General features: G+C 37.8%; 1 protein-coding gene and 1 long non-coding RNA gene across 3 annotated transcripts; one reads left to right on the top strand and one right to left on the bottom strand.

Annotated features, from left to right (window-relative positions):
* Positions 1-4,202: 4,202 nt before the first annotated feature.
* LOC106953209 (Golgi apparatus protein 1-like) lies at positions 4,203-25,910 on the bottom strand. 2 transcript variants are annotated; one of them, XM_015041810.1, is made up of 27 exons: positions 25,547-25,910; positions 21,051-21,080; positions 20,563-20,649; positions 20,271-20,486; positions 18,399-18,602; positions 18,246-18,317; positions 17,109-17,295; positions 15,853-16,070; positions 15,668-15,789; positions 15,057-15,158; positions 14,223-14,376; positions 14,106-14,123; positions 11,856-11,993; positions 11,342-11,428; positions 11,199-11,261; positions 11,003-11,116; positions 10,072-10,160; positions 9,483-9,600; positions 8,295-8,387; positions 8,083-8,220; positions 6,608-6,731; positions 6,393-6,535; positions 6,194-6,295; positions 5,828-5,935; positions 5,648-5,768; positions 5,474-5,580; positions 4,203-4,800 (listed from the first exon to the last, which is right to left on the bottom strand). In XM_015041810.1, the coding sequence occupies exons 1-27, from the start codon at positions 25,862-25,864 to the stop codon at positions 4,633-4,635; spliced, it is 3,441 nt and encodes a 1,146-aa protein (XP_014897296.1). In that variant the 5' UTR covers positions 25,865-25,910; the 3' UTR covers positions 4,203-4,632. The 2 variants fall into 2 exon arrangements, with proteins under 2 accessions (XP_014897296.1, XP_014897297.1); XM_015041811.1 differs by lacking the exon at positions 14,106-14,123.
* On the top strand, positions 21,093-23,571 carry LOC106953210 (uncharacterized). The gene is made up of 2 exons (XR_001426157.1): positions 21,093-22,359; positions 23,456-23,571. It is a non-coding gene; the product is annotated as an uncharacterized LOC106953210 (long non-coding RNA).
* Positions 25,911-26,065: the final 155 nt, after the last annotated feature.

Below are 26,065 nucleotides of genomic sequence, written 5' to 3'. Positions count from 1 at the left end.
GAGATGCATCCAAAACTGGATTTTCCTTTTACGTTTAGTTGTATTGGATCATTTCTACCAATTTAGAAGAAAAGATAAGTCAATGGTACGGCTTGAAGTTAATTAGCTTAGCTTAAACCATGCTAAGCCCCTCTGCTGAGAAGCTTTAATTAGCAAATGTTCCCATTTCCACACATGCTCAACATGCCTGTATTATTTTTTTTCCTCTATTAGCCAAAGTTTTCTTGAAACCAGCACCTATTGGCCATCAGTGGTACTGCATGTTCAAGATCTTCCCTTTTAAAAGGGAAAATTAGGATTTTTATAAATTTATGTGACAATGTTGTCAGTCAGTATTTTGCTTATAAGAGGTTGTAGCCAGAACAATATTGATTTAGAGAATTGAGATAAAACCTTGTGTAAATAGAAAAATAAAACGTACCATGCTAACTATGATGAAGCATTTGCTGGGAATGTTACGTGTTGGTTAAATACCTGAACTCCGCTCAGGTCCAGCTGTTAGCTTAACTTTCTTTTTAGCTTCCAAAAGACGTAAAACATGAAAATTTCTGATATCTACGAAATGTAAGATATTGATTACTGGTAACTAGCTCACAGGACCCCATTAAAAAAAACTGAGGATAATTTCCTTCTAAATGAAAAGCCAAACTACAGACTGTCTCTCAGTGCCTTAGATGAAGAGGCCAGAAATGTGCATCGCTGCCCTGCTGGTTGACTTGTGGAACTACATCCTATAAATCCACAACTCTGCTCCTTATTTTATATTTTTTTTAAAAATGAGGTAAATAAACAGCATTGTTCTTTTGTTACACTGACCTACCAAACTGTAAATGTGCAGCGCCGCCCCTGTGTTTGACTGTGGAACTACATCCTTTAAACGAACAGCGCCACCCTTCAGTTTGGCCAAAGAATTGCATCTTTAAATTTCTGCTGTTGAACGGACGGAAGAAAAAAACATTTATTTGGACGCCTAAACATAAATTAGACTTCATTTTAGTTTTTCTGGTTATTCTGAGTTTTGGATGCAACATTTTCTTTGTTTTTTAAAAGAATTACTGTAATAATAAGAGGTTCGTTCATATTAACTAATGGATAAATTGTTGCCACTTCTTAGATTTTTTTTATATCGTTTATTTCCTTTTAACTTCTTCCAGTTTCTTTTTAAAGTCTGTTTTGCTGTGAACACAACAGTTTGACCTCAGTCACTTGAAATAAGTCTAGATTTTGCTATGATTTATTTTTTTTTTCTTGGGATTTGGTTTTCTTGTTTTAAGTTCTTGTTTGTTTCTGAGGAGAGTTTTCTCCGTCCTGCTGATCTGAGCGTAGCTACAGCTAACCTGCATACGTGTTTAAATGCTAATAAGAGATTTAATGTTTAAAGTTACACTGCACACACCTGTAGCATGTACAGCTTCAAATGGGAGAAATAAACAGAGCTTGAAACTTTTCAGACTCTGTTGTCAAAAGTTTGTTTTTGTTGTTTTCACCACAAACATTTAAGTATTTTCATTTCATGTGACAGAGGAACACAGTGATCCATAGATGTGAATTTGAAGAATAAGGATTCAGCATTTTAAGTTTTTATATCTAAATATTTGCAAAGTGTGGCAGTTATTTATATTGACCCAGATTTTGGCTCCTATTTCAAAACGTTTGGGTGCCTTTTTAAATTTTATTAAAATCAACAATATACTTTCTTTTTTGTAGAAAACAGATTTAAAAATTGGAGATGCAAAACAAATCATTTATTTGATTAAAATCGATATTAGTGGTTGTATTTCTCCAAAATTAAGATGAATGCAAAAACCTTAATATTTAATCTGACCTGTAACTTTTGTAAAATGTATCTGTTAAGAAAAAAAACCTAAAAGGTGAAAAAAGTATCCATCTTCATTAACCAATCGTGAAGCTAGTAGGTCTGGGGGGCCGCCCAACATCCTTCACAGGACCGCAAATGGCCCACGGACCGCACTTTGGACACCCCTGTACTAACACTTCTTTTACTCTGATGGCTTTTATTTAAGTTGATGGGAATTTTAAGTTGATAAATCCTTAATTTTGATGAAAAAGTACAGACTATTTCACTCATAGATTAGAGAGGAGAAACTGAGTTTTAATGTCTGAAGCTGATATTTAATTATGTCTAATTCTGTAATTTCAGAAGCTTTTGATTAGTTGTGAGTAATTTTACTAACTGGGAAGTTATAATTTGCTGGACTTTGTCTCGTGTCCCGCTGGCATTTGTTGCTCAGTTATAATCTCAAAGAAAAAAGACGAGTTTTAATAGTTTTTAACAATTTGAGATGCATCAAAGGATTATTCTCGATACAAAGTTGGCGCATTCTGCAAATATTTTTATTTAACCACTTAAGCTTATGTTATAGAATATTAGAAATGCTTACAAAAATACAAATAAATTCCTCAAGTTCAGAAAATTAACATTTTATTGCCTAAATTGCAACAACAGCAATCCTTTAGTGAAAGCTTGATAATTTGTATCAAATTATGCAACTGTAGCTAAAAATATACTTTTACCATCAACATGTTAAACGCAGTGATTATTTATAGAATTAACTCTTTAATAATGGCATAGCCATACTTTTTTCCCTTTTTTTGTTTTAATTTATTTTACAGAATTTGTACCAGGTGAAGCTAAAGCTGGCACTGGAATCATTTTATTTTTAATCTTAAATGTATATATTTTAGTACAGTTTTGCCTGAGGTTCTTCTAGCAAATGTTTTGACTCTTTCAAACTTATCTGTTCTAGAACATTTTTGATTAATCAATTTTTTTTTTTTACTGTAAAAATATTTTCTGGGAAATTTCTTAAATCTCAAAATTTCTAGCATTTTTTAAAGCAAACTTTTGACTCAGTCAAATTTAGTTTTTCTAACATTTTTCAAATTAAACTCAATTTCTGGGGGTTTCTAGCAAATGTTTGACTTTTCAGACTCGAGTCTAATTATTTTTTTAATTCCTCAATTTAATTTTTTTTTTTTTTTCAGAAAAAGATTTTTCCAAATTTCTGATTTTGTTTGGCTGAACTCTGCTCTCTGTTTTCCATCTACGATGGCGTCGTGCATTCTAGACGCACTAATATAGTTTCACTAATTATACAAGATGTTTGAGGCCAATATCTGAAAACTGCAGACATTTTTTTATTAAATTGACAACTTGAATCTGTACAGCAAAATAAGACGTCACAATAATAAATCTGTTCTCCATAGTACATGGCATATTTTAAAAAACTGCTCACCATTTAATCTGTACAAGCTGAAAATGAAAAACAAGCTCATTAAGCATTAGCTTCCAGCTAGCTTCCCTCTGAGAATATAGACCAGCTCACATGCTACACATTCACTTAATCCCTCAGAGAAATTAATGTAAAAAAATCTGCAAATATTAGCTACAAGAATTTAGATTAAAGCATATTAAACATTTGTTTTTTTACATTTTTATTACAATCCTCAGATCCAGGCTGTTTCTATATCATAAAACGATCAATTAAGCTAATTAGAAGGCTAACAGATTTTTTTTAAGGTGAAAATCAAAAAAATTTCAATCTAGTTTTTGGTTCACTTCAGTTATTCCACTTTTGTTCTTCCGGATGGGCAGAAGAAATATTTCCACACGCTCAAAGAAAAGTGCAACATGAGAATATATGTATCAGGGCCATTTTAGTTAGAGTTTAATCTCTGACATTTTCTAGAAAAAAACATGGAAATTCAAAAGTTGACTTGGAAAAATTTGAGTTTTGAAAACTGAAAATTTTCAAGAAAAAAATCTCAAAATTTGAGCTGAATCTCAGAAATTTTCTAGAAGACAAGTGATAGTTTGAGTTTCAAAAATTAAAAATTTGTTAGAAAAAAACAGAAATTTTGAGATCAATCTCAGAAATTTTCAATAAAAAAAATAAGGAAATATCTGAATTTCAAAAGGTGAACATTTTTTACCTTTGGGTATTAATTTGAAAAGTCAAACATTTGCTAGCGATTCATTTTTAGATTAATCTTAGAAATTTTTAAGAAGAAAAGCAGGGAAATTTTCTGAATTTCAAATGTAAATAAAAAAAAACTTTCAACTTTTGAGACTTTCCATATTTTTCTGGAACATTTCTGAGATTAATTTCAAAATTTTAGATTTTTTTGCAGAAACGTATTCCTTTTATGTACGTAAAATGGCCCCATTACGCCGTCATCAGATCCCTCTCAATAAATTAGACACTGAAGTAAAAAAGTGCAGTGAAGTTGATGTTTGTATTAGATTAAACGGAGCGACGTTCATGAAGGCCGACTCGGAGTCTCTGATTCTTAACCGATGAGATTTACTTCAAACGCCAATTACGCAGCAGCTGCGATAAAAGTCCCAAAATAAATCATCATAAATCAGAACCGTCTGGAAACAGCCCAGCAGCAGCAGTCCGTCGTCACGGCAACAGCGTTCATGGAGGAGTTTAAATAAACGGGGCGGCTTTGTCTCCAAAAAGCCACACCAGGCGTTCAGAGAAGTCCAAACGGAGGCTCAAGCATTTGGTTTTCTACAGAGGAGAGCGGGTTGGGATGTGGCGTTGGCACTGTTAGCGGCAGCTGAGGGAGACGGAGGAAGAGGAAGAGGAGGAAGAGCAGTCGGTTCTACCGGTCCTTCAGCTCCCGGGTCACTCGCTTGGTGATGCGGCCGCACAGCAGCCCCACCACGAACAGGACGCACACGCTCAGCGCCATCATCAGCAGGATGTAGTTCTTAGAGGGCGACGTCATCACCTGCACGGCCAGGTCCGAGAAGCCCTCAGCTGGCGCCACCTGCAGGCCACAGAGGAAATGGCAACGTTTTAACAGGTAGCCGAAGGTTTCAGCAAGTCTCATTTATACCACGCCGTACTAGGGCCAGTGTAGATAGAAAATTTAAAAAGGAGTACATTTTAAAATGACTTTAAAATGTCAAAAATTTGATTGAAAAAAAAAAGGTTGATTTTAATGTCAGAAATTTTCTAGAAAAAATTTGAAAAGTTCAAAATTCGCAAAACCCTCAGAATCCTGTAAATGAAATGATTGAGCTCGTTTTCATGCGATTAATTGATTTATTGCTTATTGCAACAGGCCTATAAGTAAATAAATTACTCATTCATGTTTTTGTCTCCAAAATGCTGTAATTTAACTTTTTAAACTAAACTGGTTTCAGTGAGCAGCTAAGCAATCCTTCCAGTCTGTTGTGATATTTTTTGGATTCTTGCAGCCTAAAATAAAATAAAATACAAAATTTTTCAAAAAAGTTGCAAAATTTTTCCAGCTTATTTTTGCCAGAACAGAACATCTGAAATGGCTGCACGTTCCCTCAGCGTGTTTTATTTCCTCTTTATCGGCTGCTGGTTTCAGGCTTTGAAATGTTTCTGCTGTGTGAACCTCGGTTGTCCTGTCGTCAGATTCTCCTCCAGAGTTTTTCTCTCTGGTTCCCGTGTGAAAGCGGCGCCATTACCTTGGCGGCGTAGCTCCACATGTCGATGCGGTCTTGGAGTCTCTTCTTGCACTCGGGTTGCAGTCGGATCCTCTTATCCTGCAGCGCCTCCATCAGACACGACATCTCTGAAAAACAGACGCTTCTATTAAAATGGAGAACATTGTGCGTAAAGACAGAATAAAAATCACCCACGTCGCCCCCTGCCGGGCGTGATGGCGGCGCAGTGGTGTTTGAGGTCCAGGGCGCAGGCCGTGTGGAGAACCGGGTCAACAAATATGTCCGCCTTGCTCTCCTTCAGCATGTTCAGCACCTCCTGCGAATCAAGCTGATTAGAAAATGTTCTGACAGACTGACTTTGCTGCGGTGGTTCACCTTTTTGCAGACTTCCTGTTTGATCTTCAGCAGGTTTGCTTTCAGACATTCCTCCACCTGGCCGGTTTGCTCCTGAGCAGCCGCCTCCTCTGCGCACAATCTGGAGATCTGCAGGAGAAAAACGTGGAAAATCGGCTTCGTTTCACCTTTAAAATGTCATGTTTTAAGTGAAATAGTCTGCCAGTGGAACTAGAACTTTTTCATCAATATTAAGGAATTACTGATATAAAACAAGGTATTTCTTGCTGAAAAGTTGTTAGTTTTGTCCTATTTCAAGTGTACTGAGGTATTTACACTAGAAACTAGACCAAGAAGTTGTGTTTTTGTACTAAAATAATCAATAATACTGTGATGCAACAGTTTAACCTCGTCTGAGCAGTGCATCTGCAGCTGTGGGTCCAATCTGTAGTCAAGCGCCGACTCCTGGAGAATCACCCTGATCTGGTCTTCACAATCTGGAGACAACCTCTGGACCAGAACCGAACCAGAATCACAGGATAACAGCATCAGACATGTGAATTTTTTTCTGCTGAGTCATTTCTGAAGTGGTGAGTCAGGCTCAAACCTGGTCGGCGTATTTGAGTTTGAGGCAGGCGATGATCTGACCCTCCAGCTCGCTGTCCTCGCTGGCTTTGTTCAGGATGGACTGGCAGAACTTGGGGATGTCGGCTCGGCAGGCTTTCCTCAGCACCGGGTTCAGTCTGTAGTCTGCAGAAGGACCAAAAGTGAAATGGAGAACACTCCAGTCTGACTTATAGACGCATATTTCAGTGAGCTTACCAGTGTTCTGGGTGATCTGCCTCTTAGTGATCATCTGCTTACACTTGGGATCCATCAACTCGCTGTTCTTGTTCTGCTTCAGGCACTGCAGGACGTTCCTGGCATCCGCTTCAGTGCAGAAACGCTGCAGGAGGGACGACATTTCTTCAGAAATACTAAAACACTAACATGTCTAAAGTTTTTTCACGCTATAATCACAAAGCTCTGTGTTTTTTCTTGGAATTTTTGCTATCTAAATGCAAACAATTAATTATCTTATGATTAATTGTTAATACATGGGCTATTAGATCAAAATTAATTCCCATCGATTAACTAATAACGTCTGCTTAACTTTTTTTCAATGTTGTAGTTTGGCCGCCATCCAACAGAGGGCGCCGCTAGTCATCTTTATTAGCGGAGCCGATGAGACAAGAATCAAAGATGGCGGCCACGCCAGAACGGTAAAGAGAGACGGTCCAAAAGGAGTCCGGAGTGGGATGTAAATGGTCTTTACGCGATTCTGTTTTGAAATATAAACACTCGATAAGCTAATTAAGCTAATTTTTCATCTCTACAGCGCTTTATTCAGCCGAGCTGAATGACGGAGTAGCGGCAACCTCTCAGCTAAAAATGACTGATGTACTACGACGGTGAAAATGACAGAAAAACAGAGAAAAAGTAACATGATGGTGAAAAACATGGCGCCAAAAATAACCGCTGGTCATCTTTATTAGCGGATCTTGACCGCTGCGATGAGTTAATTCACTTCATGGATCTCAGTTTTAATATTCATTCTAGAGAAACCACAGACTGTATTTCTATATGAATACCTCGCAGTTCATGGGGGAATCAATTATTTCACAGTTTATTCTTTTCATCGTTTTTCTATATAGCAGGTTGTAGTTTTGTTATATTTTATAAATCTAAGTTTAATTTGTTCAGTCAGCATTTAACACAGCTGACATAAAATGTTAAAATTTAATGATTGTTTTTATTAAGGCTATTATGAAACATTTTGCACATCGGGTCAATGTTATGGAAAGTCGGTTGGCCATTTTCATACAAGAGAAAACTCATTTAATATGTACAAATTATATCATCAGATGGATCAAAAATGACTAATTTATATAAGTAATAGTAAATAAATAAAATCAGGTAAAATTTTTTTTATTTTTTTTCCAAATCAGTTTCTTTCAATAAAAAAACTTAGAAACTTAAAAAAAACCTGCAGGTGTCTGGTGGATTTTTGGTTAAAACATGCTTGTTTTTCATCCAGTGGGTAGAAAATCCAGAAACTTTACTCAAGTAAGAGCAGAAATACTTCATAATGAAATTACTGAAGTAAAAGTAAAATGTAAAAATACTCCTAAGAGTTTTTTATTTTTTTCAAAAACGTTACTGAATTAAATGTAATTGAGTAAATGTAACTAGTTACTGCCCGACTCTGATTATGTTGACATCATTGTGACATCATTTCCTGCCCATGTTCAGCTCACCTTGATCATCTGCTTGCAGACTCTCATGAGCTGGTAGTCGAGCTCTGGGTCGCTCATCTCCACCTCCTGCAGCTTGAAGATCCGCTGGTGGCAGCGCTGACTCAGCTGCTTCTTCTGCTCCTTCAGACACTCGATCATCTGGGAAGACATGGCTGAGAGGTCAGAGGTCAGACATGTTAACAAAGAGACATGCAGTGTTCTGGAAATGTTACCTGAGCGTTCCCGAACACCACGTTGGGACACAGGCGGCTGATGTCGGACTTGCAGGGTTCGTACAGCTCCGGTTCCAGCCGGATGTCTTCAGACTGAGTCAGAATGAACAAATTATTTACATTTTTACTTTTACAAGGCAAAAGTAAAAAGTAGCCAACCAAGAGTAAAAATGCTGCTCATGTAACTGATCAACACATCAACCGTTTAATATCTAAAAATTACCTCATCAGGCGCACAAAATAATGGTCCAAAAATGATCCAAGTTCTGTTTTTTACTGCATAAAACAAGCTAACATCCATGCTAATGATGTGTGTTTAACCTTTTAGGGCTGAGTAATCAATCAGTTTTATCAATAAATTCTTTTTTTTAAGACTGTAATTTTTTATTTATATACTTTTTTTTACCTATGTTCTAATTGGGTTTCCATTGTTCAGAATGGCGGCCATCTTGCTTGACAAGTGTGTTTTACCGCTTCTTTTTATCTGGACTTTGAATGTAGGTCAACTCTACGACAGAATATTAGATTCAAGCTAAGATTTTTTTATTTATTGGATGATTAAAGTCACAATATTAGAAGAATAAAGTAGTAATTTTATGAAAACTCCAACATGAAACAAAAATAAAATGAGGCACGTTGAGCATCTTGTGAAGTTATACTTTGGTTTTTACAGATAAGGAAATATTTCAACTTTTAAAACAGCGTCAAATTATTACCAACTGCGGTATTTTGAAACGTTTGTAGAACAACTGTCTATTTTGAAAAAGAATCAGACAGACCGAGTTGGTCTATCCAGGCTTTTTTTCTAATTAAAATTACATTTTTTGTCATTTTAAAATGTTTTTTTTTTTTTGGTAAAATTGTGTGTTTATGCTGCTAATATTGTGACTAAATTCTCGTAATTAAACAAAAATTCTTGTAGTTTGGCCCTAATACTTCATTGTTCAACTCGCATAATGAAAGATTGAAATAAGTCACTTTTGACAATATTTTCTGTCATTTTTAGAAAAGAAATCGGAGCTAGTATAAAATAAAACAGATTTTATATTTTAACCACATCGCCCAGCCCTGCAACCTTCTAGTGAAACTGCAAATATCCACAGATTAAAGCTCGAACAGAGACTTCCTTTCTGGTTGGATAGAAATGAAGGTGACAGCAGGTCGGTTCGGCCTGGTTTTTGTGTTTACCATCTCCAACTCCTCCACCCGCAGCTGCTTGCGACATTTCAGAGACACTCGCTGGTCTCTGACCTCCTGCAGCGTGTCGTTCCTCACTGTGGTGCTGAGACAAATTACAACGTCCACCCTGCAAGGACACGGAGACTTAAACGGTGGTCTGAGAAGCAGATATAAAGGCTTTTCTCAGCTTCTATGTCATGTTATGTTGCATTTTTATTTAAAATAAATACCAGAATCTGCATGCTATGTTTACACAGGACAGATAAATGACACTGCATATTTCAAAACTAAGAACAGAGCAGGCAAAATGTTTATTTTCTTATTTAAAAAAGGTATTTAATTGTTTATTTGCATATTTTAATGTATTTCTAATATTATACAAAAGGGCTTAAGTGCATAAAAACATCTGTAGAATGTGACAATTTTTTATCCAATTAATTGATTAACCATCAGAATAATCAATTAATAAAATCGTTTGCTGGAGCCCTGCAGTAAAACATGAAGAAGGGTTATTTCCAGTATAAATACAGACACAGTATATATATTTATGTGTCTGTATGGTTACTATGAGTTGTGAAGCTGCATGTTTTCCTCTCACTTCTTTTTAATGTTGGGACACAGGCGCAGAACGTCCTCCTTGCAGGCCATCTTGAACTTGTACGAAAAGCGGAAGTCCTTCATCTGAATCTAAAATTAGACAAATGAAAAGTTAATAAGTTAGACTTAATTAATGAACGAGTTCATGCACTTTTCCAACAGTAAAATTAAACCATTTTAAGAAAAGTTTTTAAACCTTTCCAGTACAACACTCAGCAGATAAAACCAACTCATTATTTTATATAATTTATTACTGTTATTAATAATATCTTGTGATAGTTTTCTACTTTCTAGGAATTAAAATAAAACAACATTTTACGTTTTGAAATGTTTTCCTCACACACATCCAACACACCTGACTGGTCCAAGAACAAAACACACATTTTGCTAAAATTTCCCCAATTTCAATAACGTTGATTAACATACAAAATATGAGAACTTTTATTTCAATTACACACATCAATAATAAATATTAATTATATTGAAACAATCCAAACTAATCCTGTAAAGGTAAATTACCTTCCTGCTCAAATTAAATGATCAAATATACAAAAAAGTTACAAAATAATCTCTCATTAATGTTCTTGTTACATTTTCTGGCTTTTATCAAATAGAGATTATTTTTTGGTAATTTTGACATAAAACAAGTAAAATTTGGTCTGAATTAACTTCAGACAGTGAGAAATAAATGTCTGTTTTATTAGGTGTATGGAAAATAATGTAAATAATGTTTTACAAATTTAGGCTTTTTATCAAACATTAGATTTCACTTAATTACAAAACTACAAACGTTCCAATCCTTGAAAACATTAAATTGAAACTGAAGGATTTCAAGCATCTGTACAAACCCTGAATGAAATTTATGAGCAAGACGAATCGATAAATATAGGAAATATTGAATAATAATACATAGGAATGCGGTTTAGACTGACCAACTGGAAGTGTGTGACGCCGACCGCACACTTTTCGTTCATGTCTTTCTGGTGTTTATTCTGGACCAAACACTCCATCAGATCTCCGGTATCGATCTGGTTGTCAGCCACGTCCTGAACATAAATAACCATAACAACAGGTGAGTGTTTTACAGGTAAAACCGATGAGCTGTGATTGGCTGTGTGGTCGCCTCACGTGGCAGTGGGCCTGGATGATGGGCTCACAGGCTCTGATCAGTAGGGCGTCAATCTGGATGTCCTGAAACACACACACAGGTTTACGTCTGTCCAGCTGCTTCCACTGGTTTGCTTCATAAAATACATGATGTGAACTCTGACCTCTGACTCCAGCTCCGTCAGGTTGCCGACAACCTCCCTGCAGCTGGACACCAGGTCCTCCAAATGCTCCTGCAGACACTCCAGCTCCTAAACGCAAACAAAAACAGGTTCCAAAAAGATTCATTTTACTTTCTGGTAGGATTTTTCTACCTGCAATCAATCAAAATGCATCATTTAACCTTTTAAAGGGAAAATATTATGAGTCTTCTAGGAACAGAATACCATTTTATAGCACAATCATGTAACTTTGTTACCTTCAGGTGTTAAAATCAAATGGTTTTACTCAAAACATTCACAGTCCTGTCATCATAGACCTTACACTAACATGTAGCATTGAGCGTGAATAAATGACAATCCTTCCCCTTAATCCTGCTGTCTCACCATTTTAATAACCTTTTAGTTTATTATAATTGAGTATTTCTTTATCAGACGACATGCTAGTAGCTTTTAAAGGAGCGGTATTGTGTATGTGCCATGTTATAGCTCAATCAGTCCCGGTTCAGGTGCGTCTTACCTGTCCCGTGTCCGTCTTGTCGCTGCACCACTTGCCCAGGTCGGTCATGCAGCGCTTCTGCAGCTCTGGGTCCAGCTTCACGTCCAGCGCCCTCTGGTGGAGAATCCGCTGAACCTCCACTTTACAGTCCCGAGACAACTGCAAAAACACACACACACACACACACACACACACACACACACACACACACACACACACACACACACACACACAGAGTGAGAGAAGACAAACATAAAAACCTGCTGCAGACGTTCCTCACAAGCCCAAAGCATCAGCCCTCCACCACCATGCTTGACAGAGTTATGATCTTAAATTTTTACTCTTTCTGCAGAAAAGCCTGTAAATATTTTCCGTTAAGCTTTTCCTGAACTGACGGGCAGCAACCGTTGCTTCTCTGACGTCACTGCAGATTTCCTTCTGCTTTCAAACACAAGCTGCTCTCCTTTTAACTCTTATTAATATAAACTGTTATCAGGTATTCAATTTTTCTAAGCAGAGGCATAAATGTACAGAATTACAAATTAATTTGATAATTTGAACCAGTACAGCACATTAAATACACCAATAACGTCACACGTTTGGTCAAACATGTAAAAACAACTGTAATTTGTTCAGTCAGTGTAATTAGCAGTAAATCAGCCAATGTAAGATAAATAACAAAGAAACTGAAAATGACAAAACAGGTTCTTGGTAAAATGTAAAAATAAACTATAACAAACCTGTCAAATGGTTCAGAAAGTGCAATTAGGAATATAAAAATAAAATAAATAATAAAGCATGATCTCGCTCAGAGCACAAAGCATAGACTTAGACTGATACCAGATCTAATTTTTTAAAATATTGAGACTGATACAGATATTAATATCAGATTGGCACATCTCTAGATTTAATTAATTTGTTTTTAATCAGGAATAATTTCACTGAGCCGGTTCAAAGCGTCTACCTGCTTTTAACCTCAGCCGGTGATTCGGTTTGATTTATTTGGCCCATTTTAAACAAAACCACCTTTGAAACCAACTTTCAAAGTTACACAGACAATTTGCTCAATTCTTTCTTCCTGGCAGCCATGTTGTAGTGTTAGAAACCCCCTTCCCCTTCCCATCAGATTACCACCAACCTTCTGCAGATGTTGTTTTAACACAACATGCATGTTGCAAACAGCTCTGATCTTTGAGAATGTGATGCCATTTTCCAAAGCTCCAGTTAGCATAAAATTAGTTTTCACTAAATGCTTGCACACTGCTCCAGAGCAGAACTTAAGCTTTTAGCTCGTTAGCTCCATGTTTGCATGCAGTTTGAAATTAAAAGGCGATGCAATCGGCTTTGCAAATGTATTAATTCATTTTTCTGTTTAGCTGCAAAACTGTTAAAATAGAAACCCTCAGAAAATGTACAAACTTTTAATTGGGTTGATATTCAATCAAATGCAAACACAATTAATTGTAAAGGAGTATTGCGTCATTTACAGTACAAACCAGAAGTTTACATACACAGAATACAAAGACAAATATTTTTTTCCTCACTGTCTGAAGTTAAAGACCAAACTATTCTTGGGGGAGTAAAGCCTGGAGGCCCGCCAGGCTGCTGATACTCTGAGGGAAACCTTATCATGTTGTGGGGCTGTTTAGCTGCAGGAGGAACTGGTTAATAAACTAGATGGCATCATGAGAAAATATTAAAAACATCAGCCAGGAAGCAAAAGCTCCAGATGGTCAATAACCCTCAACATCCAGCCAAAGTGGTTAAAAAGTGGATTAAGGAGAATAAAGTCGGTGTTCTGGCCGTCACAAAGTCCTGATCTCATTTCTATAGAGAAGTTGTAGCAGATTGCAAACCTGACCCAGTGAGACCGGTTCTGTCGGGAGGAATGGACCAGAACTCCAGGAAACTGCTGTGAAAAGCTTAAGGAAGGGAAGCCAAAAGGTTTAATCCAGTCTGTACAGTCATAAGTATCTCTGATACGGAACACATGGATGTCCAAAAATCTTCTTGTTACATTTCCTGGCATTTAGCAAATAAGAATAATTTTGGTAAAACTAATTAACCTATAAAAAGAGAAGAAAAAAAAAGTTTGTTCTCTTATTTTTGTATGTAAACTTCTGGTTTCAACTGTTTGTGGTTCATAATTTATTAAAAATGTAATAAAGCTAAAAAAAAAATCCAGATTGGCGTTTTTATTCATCAGACAGATTGAAAGTCAGATTATTTTAACCCTTCACCTGATTTTGGCCGAGACTGGATAGCTCTTACCTGCTCATCTGGTCTCACCTGTCACATTTAAAGACATAAGTTCTAAAATTATCACCCAGAACTGCTGAGTCGCAGTAAAGCTGCGTCTGTTTGGACGTCACAGAGTGTTGCTGTTACCCGGCGACCCTGCTCCTCTGTGCGGTAAGCGTGGCGGTACAGGCAGGAGAAAACGGCGCCTGGTGGCATCAGCTCGCTCGTCTCGTTCCAGCCGAGGGTGTGGCAGAGTCGGGCCGCGTCGCCCTGACACTTCCTGTACAGGATCGGGTCCAATCTGCAGAAAACACAAAATATAAGGAAACGGGCCCATCAGCTATCTTATCCCATTTGGTTCCACATATGGAAGCGCCACCGATCGGATTCTGTTAGGGGGGAAAAGATCCAAATTGGGCCGATTAGTGTAACAAATTTTTCTGGACGATAAATTGTCTCAGAAGTTGTTGCAATAAACGATAATATTGTTAGTTTGACAGCGTTTTCAAGAACATAATGGTAATAAGGGAATAATAATCCAAAAAGACATTCTTAGAGATCAATAAACTTTAAATTCTAATAAGCAGTTAAAACTCAATATCAAATGTAAACAAACAAAATAACTGAAACTACAAATAAAAAAAATAATTCTGTAAAGAAAATTGTCCTTCAAAAAAAGGGCTTTAATCCTGGATTTATCTACCCAGCAATAGAATATGTAATATGCAGCAACAACATTAGTATTCTTGTTAACAAGCTTTATATGAAATACTGGCATGGATTAACGGATCATCAGTTAGCTAACAGGAAGTTAAATTAGGCAAAAGGGATTGGCCAGAAAAGAAGGAAATACAGAAAATGTTGGTCAAATTTCCAAAAAGGTTGTGAGTGAATTTGTATTAATAGTTGTCATCAGAGGTTTCTGGAGGGTCTGGTTAAGGCGTTGCATCCTCCCTACGATGCAGCTAAGAACCAACTCACTTCCAGTCTCTGGATATGAAATACTGCAGCTCCAGCAGGCGATGCTCACAGTCGCCCACCATCTTCTCTGTGTACAGATGCTCCATCAGGCAGGAGAGGATCCTGCAAAGCACAAACCTGTCAAACACTGAGCCAGAAACAACTCAAAACGTTCCATATCAGACTCTACAAGATCGCATTTAATACAAAAAAGTATATATATATTAAAAAAGGAGGGAAAATTAATACTTAATTAATTCAAGTTTTTGGAAAATTGCTGCAACTGAAATTAGTTTTTTTTTTGTATTTTACTTGCAATTTTTATTATTTTTTTTTTTTTTATCAAACTTAGTTTTATTTCTTGTTATCATTTATCTACCTGTGATTGCTGTGAAGCACTTGGTCAGCTGAGGTGGTTGTAAAAAAAACATCGACTAACAGAGGTTATGACAACTGTGTCACCTTCAGTTATAAAAATAATGTATATACCATTTACTTTAGATAAGAATTAAAGGATTCCTCAAACAAGCATTAAATAATTAAATGTTTTTTAACATTGTAACAGGACGCACAGCTTAAAAAAGTAGATTTGACACAATCCCTCCTTCTAAACTTTGACATAAGTTGCTCACATTGGGTCTCCGCTGCGGATGTGCTTGCAGGCGGTCTGGATGACGGATTCACAGGCTTCGTTCAGCGCTCGGTCGATCCGGTAATCGGCTCCAGGATCCGCAGACTGGATCAGAGTTTGCAGCTGTGGCAAAACACAAAATTAGAAGAGCCAGAAATAATAATTTCTTATTTGCCGTGTTCTTACCGCGCTCTGGCAGACGCCGTCGACGGCGCTGCTGCGGTCGCCTCGGCCGAGTCGCATCAAGCAGTGCAGTGTCCGGCCCTTCCGGTGCAAACCGGAGCACTGGGCCTCGATCTCCGTCCGGCAGTGAAGGACGATCTCTGGGCTCAAGGAGAAATCCTCCATCAGCATCCGCCGGAAGTCCAGCATCTCCCCCTGACACTCGCCGCTCACCGGACGGCCTGCACAACAAAAACAGATCAGAATATATCCTGATAAAAACAACCAAAACACGCAGAGAGACGATGTTTTTCAGGTTGAGCTTATTTCCACCCATTAGAGACACAGCGCCTAGAAAACTATTTGAATGTTTCCATTTTCACCTGGTTTACTCATAAAATATCATATTTTCTGCCTCACTTTTACAAATTACATAAAATATTTTCAAAAAGTAGCTCTTATTTCGGACGTCCCTTCTGTGAGTTGTACTATGGAGTATTAGGGTCAGGCTAAGATAATTATTCTTTTGAGAAATATGATCATAACATTAGAAAATAATTTTAACAGAAAAAAACATCTTAAAGTTAGAGAAAAAAGTTATTTAAGGAGGAAAAAAGCATCAATATATTTATCTAGAAGCAATTCAATAGATCTGGTTGTTTGCGTTGTTTGAATGTCCTGCTGCTGATATTTATTTCTGTTTGCATTTAGCGCAGTGTTTCCCAACCCTGGTCCTCAAGGCTCACTGTCCTACATGTTTTAGAGGTTTCCCTGCTTTCATGTGCCTAATTCAACTGACTGCAGTTCAGCAAACGCCTGTTAATCAGTCATCGATTGAAATCAGCTGGACTGAAGTAAGGAAATACCTAAAACATGCAGGGCAGTGTGCCTTGAAGACCAGGGTTGGGAAACACCGATTTAGCAAATGGAAATAAATTTGGTGATTCTATCTGACCTAAAACAAAACACATCAGGTCTGACAGTTGGAACAAAAATGTGTATTTGCCTTTTAATTACTATAAATATCTGGTTTCAACTGTAAATACTTTTAAAATTTGCGTTAGATTGACCTTTATTACAAAAATGCAAGGTCTGAATATGAAGCACTTTCAAGGACCTGGTACAGAAATCAAGCACTTTTTAATTGAAATTGAAGAATTTTCAAGGATTTCAAGCATCCGTATGATCCCTGATCACACTGTGGGATTCTCCATCCAGGAAACAGCTGGATGGAGTCAAACAGCGAAGGAGGGGAAGCTGTCGGGTCGTCATGCTCTCACCTCGGTGCACCGCAGCCTCCAGGCACAGCAGCAGGTAGGACAGCCGCGCCTCGCGGGCGCGCGGCAGGCTGCTATCCAGGCTGCAGCGCTGCTTCCTCAGGTCCAGCTTGCAGGCTTTCGCCAAAGAGTAGCTGACTCTGTAATCCTGGGAGATCAGCTTCTGTCGGGTCGTCAGGGCGTCTCTGCACTGGTGAGAGGAACATGAGGACAACAGTATGATTCATGACGTATGGGTCAGCAAAGTTATCGATTAGTAAGCGTTTGTGTTAAACGCATTATAAACACACAATCATAATTTTCTGAACTCCTCATAATGACATAGTTCACTACTTAGTGAACAGGAAGAGGTTTACAAAATGGAGGAGCTTCATAGCCTGAAATCTGTGGATATAAACAATGTTTCAACGAATTTGTAAAAGATGTACAAACTCTTCTCGTGAATAACAAGGATCTGGTGACTGGCAGAATAAGTTCATGTAGTAACAAACACACAAGCTACATGTCCGTCTTCGCTAACAGATCAAAGCTACATTAGTGAAGCTAATTTTGCTATTTCGGCAGTATTTTTTGGCAGTAAGTACTACAATAATTATCACTGATATTTATCTTAGTATTACACAGATGTGGGTAGAGAACTCAAGTAGTTGTAATTTACTTATTGAACAAGGCAAGAAATAGTTCTAAGCTTTTCTCTTGTTTATTGTTGTCATAGCAACTCCATAGCAACTGCCTACCAAGATGGCTGTCAGTTGCAAAATTCCTGGAAGTGTGACGTCGCATGAGAGCTATGCGTTAAGGAGCTTTTTGAGTGTTTATTTATAAAGTCTAAATGGTGTCCAAAGTCGGTCCTGGAGGCCCGGCATCCTGCATGTTTTAGTTCTCTCCCTGGTGGTGGTAACAACCTCCTCAGCAAGTCAATGTTATCCTTTGGCCTTCTAATGAGCCATTATTTGATCCAGGTGCGTTGAACCAGAGAGAGAACTAAAACACGCAGGATGCCGGCCCTCCAGGACCAACTTTGGACTCCTGTGATCTAAGCGGACATTATTAGTTGATCAGTTGGAACAAATTTTTATCTAATAAGCCATTAATTGTTTGCATCCCCAGTCAGCAACAATCCACCGACTCTCTGAATACCTTTTCGGACATGGCTTCCTCAAACTTATGGTTGAACAGACACTTGTAGACCTTCCCTTCTCCTGCCTGGACCTGTGCAGAAATAGAAATTTACTGTTTTAAAAGTGAAAACTTGATTAATTTCCACTGGTTGTTCTCTGAGAGTCTCCGTACGTTCTGGCAGAACCTCTCCCGGTCATCTCGGCAGGCGAAGAAAAGGTGCCTGTCGAGGTGAAAGTCATCAGACGACAGCTCCGCCACCCGCAGGATCGCTTTCTGACACTCTTCTTTGATCGGATGGACTCGCTCCTGCTGCTCCGCCTGCCTCACCAGCGCCCTCTCCAGGCAGGCGATCACCTCACCCTGCGAGTGCACATCCTGTGGAGAGATGCAGGAAAGTTAAACAACTTTTCAAGCATTTTCAAGGTAGGTTTAGCACTTTGGAGGTAAAAACAATACAATACAGTGTTAAAAGATATAATTTATTACTAGTATTATTATTAATGTCTTGTGATAGTATTCTACAGCAGGAACCTCCATCCATTTTCTTTACACCCTTGTCCCTTAGTGGGGTCGGGAGGTGCTGGTGCCTCTCCAGCTAACGTTCCTGGCGAGAGGCGGGTTCACCCTGGACAGGCCACCAGTCTGTCGCAGGGCAACACAGAGACAAATAACCATGCACACACACTCACACCTAGGGACAGTTTGGAGAGGCCAATTAACCTGACAGTAATGTTTTTGGACTGTGGGAGGAAACCGGAGTACCCGGAGAAAACCCACGCATGCACAGGGAGAACATGCAAGGGAAGACCGGGGCCGGGAATCGAACCCAGAACAAGAAATACTAAAATATAAAAACATTTTAAAATGGTTTTGAAATGAATAACACTCTAATTTAACAGAAAAAAAATCTCCCATTTCTAGTAATTGGGAGATTAAACACAACAGTAATTGTGTTTAATTTAAGACAATCTTTATTTTAATTCCACAGATCATTAAGCCATTAGGAATATTAAATATTCAAAAATAAAATAAAAAATGTTCCTGCTAAGTTTTCTGTCTTTTAGCAAATACAAGTAATTTTGATAATTCTAACTTACTTAAAACAAGAAAAGCTCAGAAGTTTTTTTATTAGGTGTATTAAAATATCTGGTTTCAGCTGTAATTAATGTTTAACAAATTTAGGCTTTTAATCAAACAACAGATTACACTTTAACACAAAGCTGCACAGTTTGAATATGAAGACATTTCAAGGATTTTATACAGAAATCAAGAACTTTCCAAACCTTGAAAATGCCCCATTCAGGGGTGTCTAAACTATCTGTGACATGGGCCAAAATCATTGAGTCAGAAGCATTCAGGAAAAACCCTAAAACCAAGTAAAGTAGTTTTTTTTTTTTTGGAAGAAGACAGAAATGTTGTTCATTGTAGATTTATAAGTAAATTTTTTTGTGTGTTTATATTATTAAAATAAAGGATTTGCTAAATTGAACAAATTTATTTTCAGTATAATATCACGATTTGGGTCACTTTCTTTCAAAACGTTTGCTATGTTTAGCCAAGTTTAATAAATTAGAAGGAACTGATTTGGGTTCAGCAAAGTCGACATTTTAGAAAAAGTTTCTGGATAAACATTTTTGTTTATAAAAGCTTGGTTATAAAAAGATGTGTGTTGTATGTAACATTTTTCATTGGCAATAATAATTTTACCCTGATTACAAATAAATAAAAAAAAACCTCCTGTGCTGGAAAGGCATCATTCCTTAATTGCAGTTGGGGGCCGCACAAAGACAGCGTAAGGGCCACAAATGGCCCCCGGACCGCACTTTGGACACCCCTTAACCAAACAAGCAGCAGTATCGACCCTGAATGACTGTGGCCTCATTAAACTGACCTCAACTAAAGGAACAAAAATAATCTGACGTACCAACTTTAGTTTTGAGAAAAACAGATTTTCAGATTATCTACATTGAAAAATGTAAATAAATTTCCTTTATTTTGGTTAATATTTACAGTGTAAAGCACTGGACACACACTCCCTCTCACCTTTTGTCCTACGTTGATGCTGCCGCAGCGCAGGCTGTTTATATCCTCTTTGCATTTATCCATGAAGCCACAGATGAGTCTGTAGTCGCTGAAGATGATGCCGGTGATCTTGGTGATGTACTGGTTGCACTGGTACTCGCTGATGTTGCCTCTGTGATCCACCAGGCAGGACACCAGGTATCCGCGCCCTCGCTCCTCCTCATTGCACTCCTTTATCTGCAGGTGAGGGGGATGAGAAGAGTAAACTAAAAGAATCAGGGCAGGAAATGCCTCGTAAAAACACGCTACAAACCTCAGCGATGGTGCTCCGGCAGACCTCCGTGGCCACAGACTCAAACTTTGGATCAGTGGTCAGGTTCAGTTTGTAATTCCACAGAAGCTGAGCAGAATAAGGGCAAAAAAGATTAAAAACTCACGAGAAACGAAACGAAAAGCTACGATTAAGATGTGAGAACATCTCAACATTAAGAAACTTTCCAGGGCGGGACACTTAACTCCATCTGCTAACCTTAAAACAAACTCATTACTGCACAATTCAGTAAATATTTACTCAAATGGATATTTAAATACATAATTAGATGTAAATATAATGTATTTACATCTAATGCATCAAAACAACAGATTGGATTAAATTGATATAAATGAGTCAAACTGCAACAATGGTTCCTCAAATAGATCCAAAGTTGTGATTGGTTAAGCTGCACATCTGCAGACCAATCAGCTTTTCCTTTAATTATTAAGTGTAAATCAACTGTTTGCATACTTAGGAAAAATACTCACATGGTTGCAGTCGGGTGCGAGCTCAATTTCCTGGACAAAAAGCAGAAAAAATTATTTTCAGACAGGTTCACACATAAAGACGGAACTTATCTAAAAAATGTGACATTTAATTTAATTAACTTATTCCAAACCTCCATTTTATAAAAGCCGGCATTTGATTGATTTACTTTCTTACTGCAGGTTGAGTTGTACAGGTGTAATAGACGGTCGATGTTCTTTCTTTTGCAAGTTACATTGGATTTAGTTAGTGTTTATTTGGTAACATTGTTATGGTTTCTCTGAAAAAGAAAACCAAATAGAGGAAGTAGAAAATCCAAGATGGCCGAATGTGATGCCGCCATGTTCCTGTGTTAAACTGTAAAGTTTTACTTTGGAGAAGGAAAAAAACTGCATAAAAATTGGGTGAAAATTTGTACGTTTGAGTTATGAATTGATTATTATGCTAGCTTGCAGTAAGCATGTAACAAGCAAATTTGCAATGTTAGTTTGTTAATTCTATGCTTTTTTGTTTCAGTTTTATGATGTCAAAGAGAAGGAAATGGTCATTGGCAATTCTTCCATAAATCAGCACAAAAAAGAAATATAACTCAGGATTAAGATTGTTGTTTTGCTGTCTAGCTGGTGAAAAGTAGCTAAACAGCTGGTAAAAGTTAAAAAAACAAAATCAGAAATAATTTATCACAGTCTAATTTCTGTCATCACAGTAAACATGGCTCTGACACAGCCACTCAGGAAAATCTGACCCAACACTGCAAGGCAACCAGACTCACCACACTGTTTCTCTAATCAACTTTAATTATTCAGTAGCTAATTAAACCCTGGGTGGTTTTAGAAAAACCCATGAAAACGATTCAGGAGCTGCTGCATTCAATGACCGCAGGAAATTCCAACTTCCCAGACCAGATAAAGAAAACAGAACCAGAACTCTATCAAGGTCAGCCAACATTGATTTCTTTCTTAATTATCTCCCAAATATGAAGCCATTTCTAAGTTAAAAATGTTTCATAGAGGGAAAGATATGCTTGGAATGAAAAATTAAAAAATCAATAGCCAGGTGCCAAAACGGTGAGAGACATGATGGAATCGGAGTAAAGCGTTGATCTGACAGAAACCTGACTGGAGCAGCAGAACCTCCTCTGACGCCGTCAGTCAGGAGTCCCAGTAGATCGTGGAGCAGCGACTCAAACTCTGCTGCTGATTCTGGTTTTCCTCTCTCAGATTTACAGGAGCCATTAGTCTCTCCAGGAGGGCACAGCGGGTTTAAAGGCAGAGCAATTATCTCAGGATCGCTAATGGCTGCAGAGTGACGGTGAAGAAGGAATGACAACATGGAGATTAATATAAGCCTTAAAAAAAATCCCCTTTTTTGTTATTTTGTTCTTAAAAAGAAAAATCGCTACTATAAATATTAGCATGATATGCGGCCATGTTGGAGAGGAATGTAAACAGCTTCTCTATAAATGTGTTTCTTAGAAAAGTGACCAATCATTGTCATTTTCACTTCATTGTATAGTAGGGGTGAAACGATTAATCGGATTAATCATGATTAATCATGATTAATCAAAACTTTTTGTTTGTAAATAGGTTCTAGTGGGAGTTTTAGCTTCAGACAGTTTAAATTCTTTTTCAAATTGATTAGTATTGTTTTTCTATCCAATTATTTTTGGTTAATCCAAAGAAATAATCACCAGATCAGCTCTAAATTGTACTGTCAAGTCTAACAGAAAATCCTGAGCTTTTCACATGTTGCAAGCATGTTTTAGCTGCAAATGCATCCTTCGTTTCAAACTATCTAGGAAAGCCATGTTACTGCATTTTAGAGAGTAAAATAATTCTTTTCTAATTTAAAAAGGCATTGAATTGTTTATTAGCATATTTTAATGTATCTATAATATTGTATTTTAAAAAGCCAGTGGTTAGACAAAAATAATGTGCCTTTTTTAATCCGATTAATGATGAGAATAATCGATTACTAAAGCAATCGTTAGTTGCAGCCTTATTGTAAAAGAAAGAGAATAGAACATTTTTTACAGTGTAACAGTTCTCTCTGTATGTCGAGTAAAACAGAGACCTTGTGTTGCCACAAAATAACAACCCTCGAGTAAATGTGCAATGGAGAGAAATAGTTTTATAGTCCTCTTCCTCCCAACAAACAGATGTTTTTAAAACTTCACATTACAAAACAAAGAGCTTCAAAATGTGCTTACCTTCCAAACACGCTCATAAAGTGCTTTGCAGTTTATATCTGCACTATAGGAAAAAGCCACTTATCCTCACTCACACACAAATGCAGTGCAGATCTTATATAAAATTCACTCCAAAGTCTATAAATAAACCCACAAAAGCTCCATCGCAAATACTACAGGACTCAGTATCTTAAATGTCAAATTTTATGACAATTTTAGCCAAATTGTGGAAAGTCCAGTTTCGGTTCTGGAGCTTCAGGTCGCAGACCCCTGATCTAGACAATCAACTCAGTAAATAAATCCAGCGGAAGCAACAGAGGGTATACAAGAAAACATGCATTTAATTATAGAGATACTGGAACAATAATGTTTCCATGTGAAAGAATGGGAAAAGCTGAGATGTTAAAGCTTTTCTCAGTTGGAACAAACGGTCACTGCAAATCCTTTGACCTCTAATGGAGAAGGAAGCGGCGGCCATGTTTGATGAGCATCGGCTTACAGCGATAAGAGAGAAGATCAAAACAACAGAGGCCATCCAATGATAGTCCAGTCAAAAGGCACGTGAGCAGAAATATGGAACGACTTTTTTTTAATCATGTAAGAAAAAAGCTGGCAGGATGTTTGGTTTTGACTTCGACCTTTAAGTCACCTGACAGCTGAATGACTGCTCAGCTACAATCTAACTAAGTCAATAATTATTTCTGAGGCAGAGACACTGCGAGCGACAGAGCTGAGCAGAGTCCAGGATCCTAAAACTTCATGTATGGAAAACGCCATGAAAAAAGAACCAAAAATGAAGAAACTCTTCCACTTTTTGTAGATTATTAACTATTAAATGACTCTTTGGAAGTTAATATACTGCTAAAGATGGGTGTGTTAAACCACCAGCCTGTCTTTTATGGCTCTGGATCATTTCCTCCTCCACCTATACTCCTATTGCCATTCAGTACCAGCATACTGAAACCATTGTGAGTCTGTGAATTGATATAAGCATTTTGGACAAAATACTGACATAATAAGCATACAAATGCTAAAATCTAACAAATATCCATTTATTATGAATTACTCTGGCTGCAGGGTGCAGGTGGTAGCACTGTCATGTTGTAGCAAAAAGATCCTGGGTATGTAGAATACAGCAAGGTTCAATCCTGGACCCCTTCAACTTTAATATCTACATGCTACCATAACTAAGCAGATGATGCTCAGCTCTACATAACATTGTCACCAGGTGACTCTGAGCCCATTCAGCCACTGAACAGATGCTCAGAACAAATCAATGTGTGGATGTGCCATAACTTTCTGAACAGTAACAAAACTGAACCAATTACTTTTGGACCTACAGAAAAACAATTAAGAGCCATTGCTCAGCTTCAGTTTTTACAGCTAGAAACCAGCAATCAGGCTCTCTAAATCTTGCAAATGTAACTTCGAAGTTATAGGAAAAGAATCACCAATCAATGCATGTTTTAAAAAAGTAACCAGTGAGCCATCTCAAAAACAACCTCTATTCCAGGAAAGTAACCAATAAACTCATACATAAATCACCCTGCCAGTTCTACAAATGTTACTTAGTGTCAGGAAAGTATGACCAAGTTTAAAGGAAAGGTAAAATGTAATGTGTTATTTTCACAAAAGTAGCCTGTACCCATCTGTGGTTGACTCTTAACAAAAATTACTAAATTGATTGTTTTGGGTATGTTTTAAATATTTCAGATCATCTAAAAATTATATAATTTGCTTCTCTAAGATCATACTGTCCTATAAAATACATATAAGAATCAGCCTAGTAGATTTTAACTAAAGCTTTGGATGCACATTTTTTTATTTGTTTTTGTACTTCATTATATTTCCTTGTGGTTTATTAAACTATTAAACATGAAGTGAAACCATCTAGAATGTGCTAAAACACGGTATCTTTTTTATAACCACTTAGTGGCTTATTACTTGTTCACAACCCAGAGGTCTTATTGTATTATCATTTATTTCTTGGAGGTGGGGGTTAATTGATTTAAGACGCAGAGAGAGGTAATGAAGAATATTATTCTTCAGAGAATAGTTTGTTCTCTAGGAGGCTGGGGAGTGTTTTCTTGAGGAAAACAGAGATTTTTGGTTTGTGAATGTGTGTTTACGGTTTAGTCCGGGTCAGAACCCAGCAGCGGGTGGTATGTGGACCCCTCTGCCTCGATGTCACGTTGACAGCCGGCGTCTCTTTTAACCACCAACCGGGGGCGACACACCCAGCGGATGCCCGTCATGTTTATCATCACCTCCCGGTGTGAATCCCCGCAGACTCGTCCACCAGCCGCTTACCTCTCTGCGGTCCTGAAGGCACTCCAGAACGGCCAGGTTGTTTGACCAGGTCTGCTTGGGGCACAGGCGGGTCAGGTCCTCCCGGCAGGCCGCCTCCTCCGCCAGCTTCCAGCCGCTCGCCCTTCGCGGCTGAGAGGCCCCGGCGGCAGCGGCGACAGGTGCATTATTTTCCGGATGGTCGACGGCTCTGGCATCGGGTTGTTTGGGCGACTCGGCCAGGGAGTTCGCCGCCTTCAGGCCTAAGACGGTTACCGAGCTCCAGAGACACAGTGAGGAGACGAGCAGAAGCAGCGGCGGAGAGCGACTCTGAGCCGCCATCTTCACATAACTGTCAAGTTAGAGCTGATACGGCAAGACACCTTCACTTCCGGTCAAGTGTCTCACAACAAGAGCTCACATGCAGTGAAGAATACATAATTTCCGGTCACTGTTACCTTATAAAAATAAAAGCCTTATCATCATCATCATCATATATATATATATATATATATATATATATATATATATATATATATATAT

This window comes from Poecilia latipinna, unplaced genomic scaffold, assembly GCF_001443285.1.
Source record: "Poecilia latipinna isolate Pla-1442-1.1 unplaced genomic scaffold, P_latipinna-1.0 Scaffold569, whole genome shotgun sequence".
In the NCBI taxonomy this organism is placed as follows: domain Eukaryota; kingdom Metazoa; phylum Chordata; class Actinopteri; order Cyprinodontiformes; family Poeciliidae; genus Poecilia; species Poecilia latipinna.
Note: the sequence above shows the minus strand (reverse complement) of the source record. Positions and strands in the feature narration are given on the sequence as shown.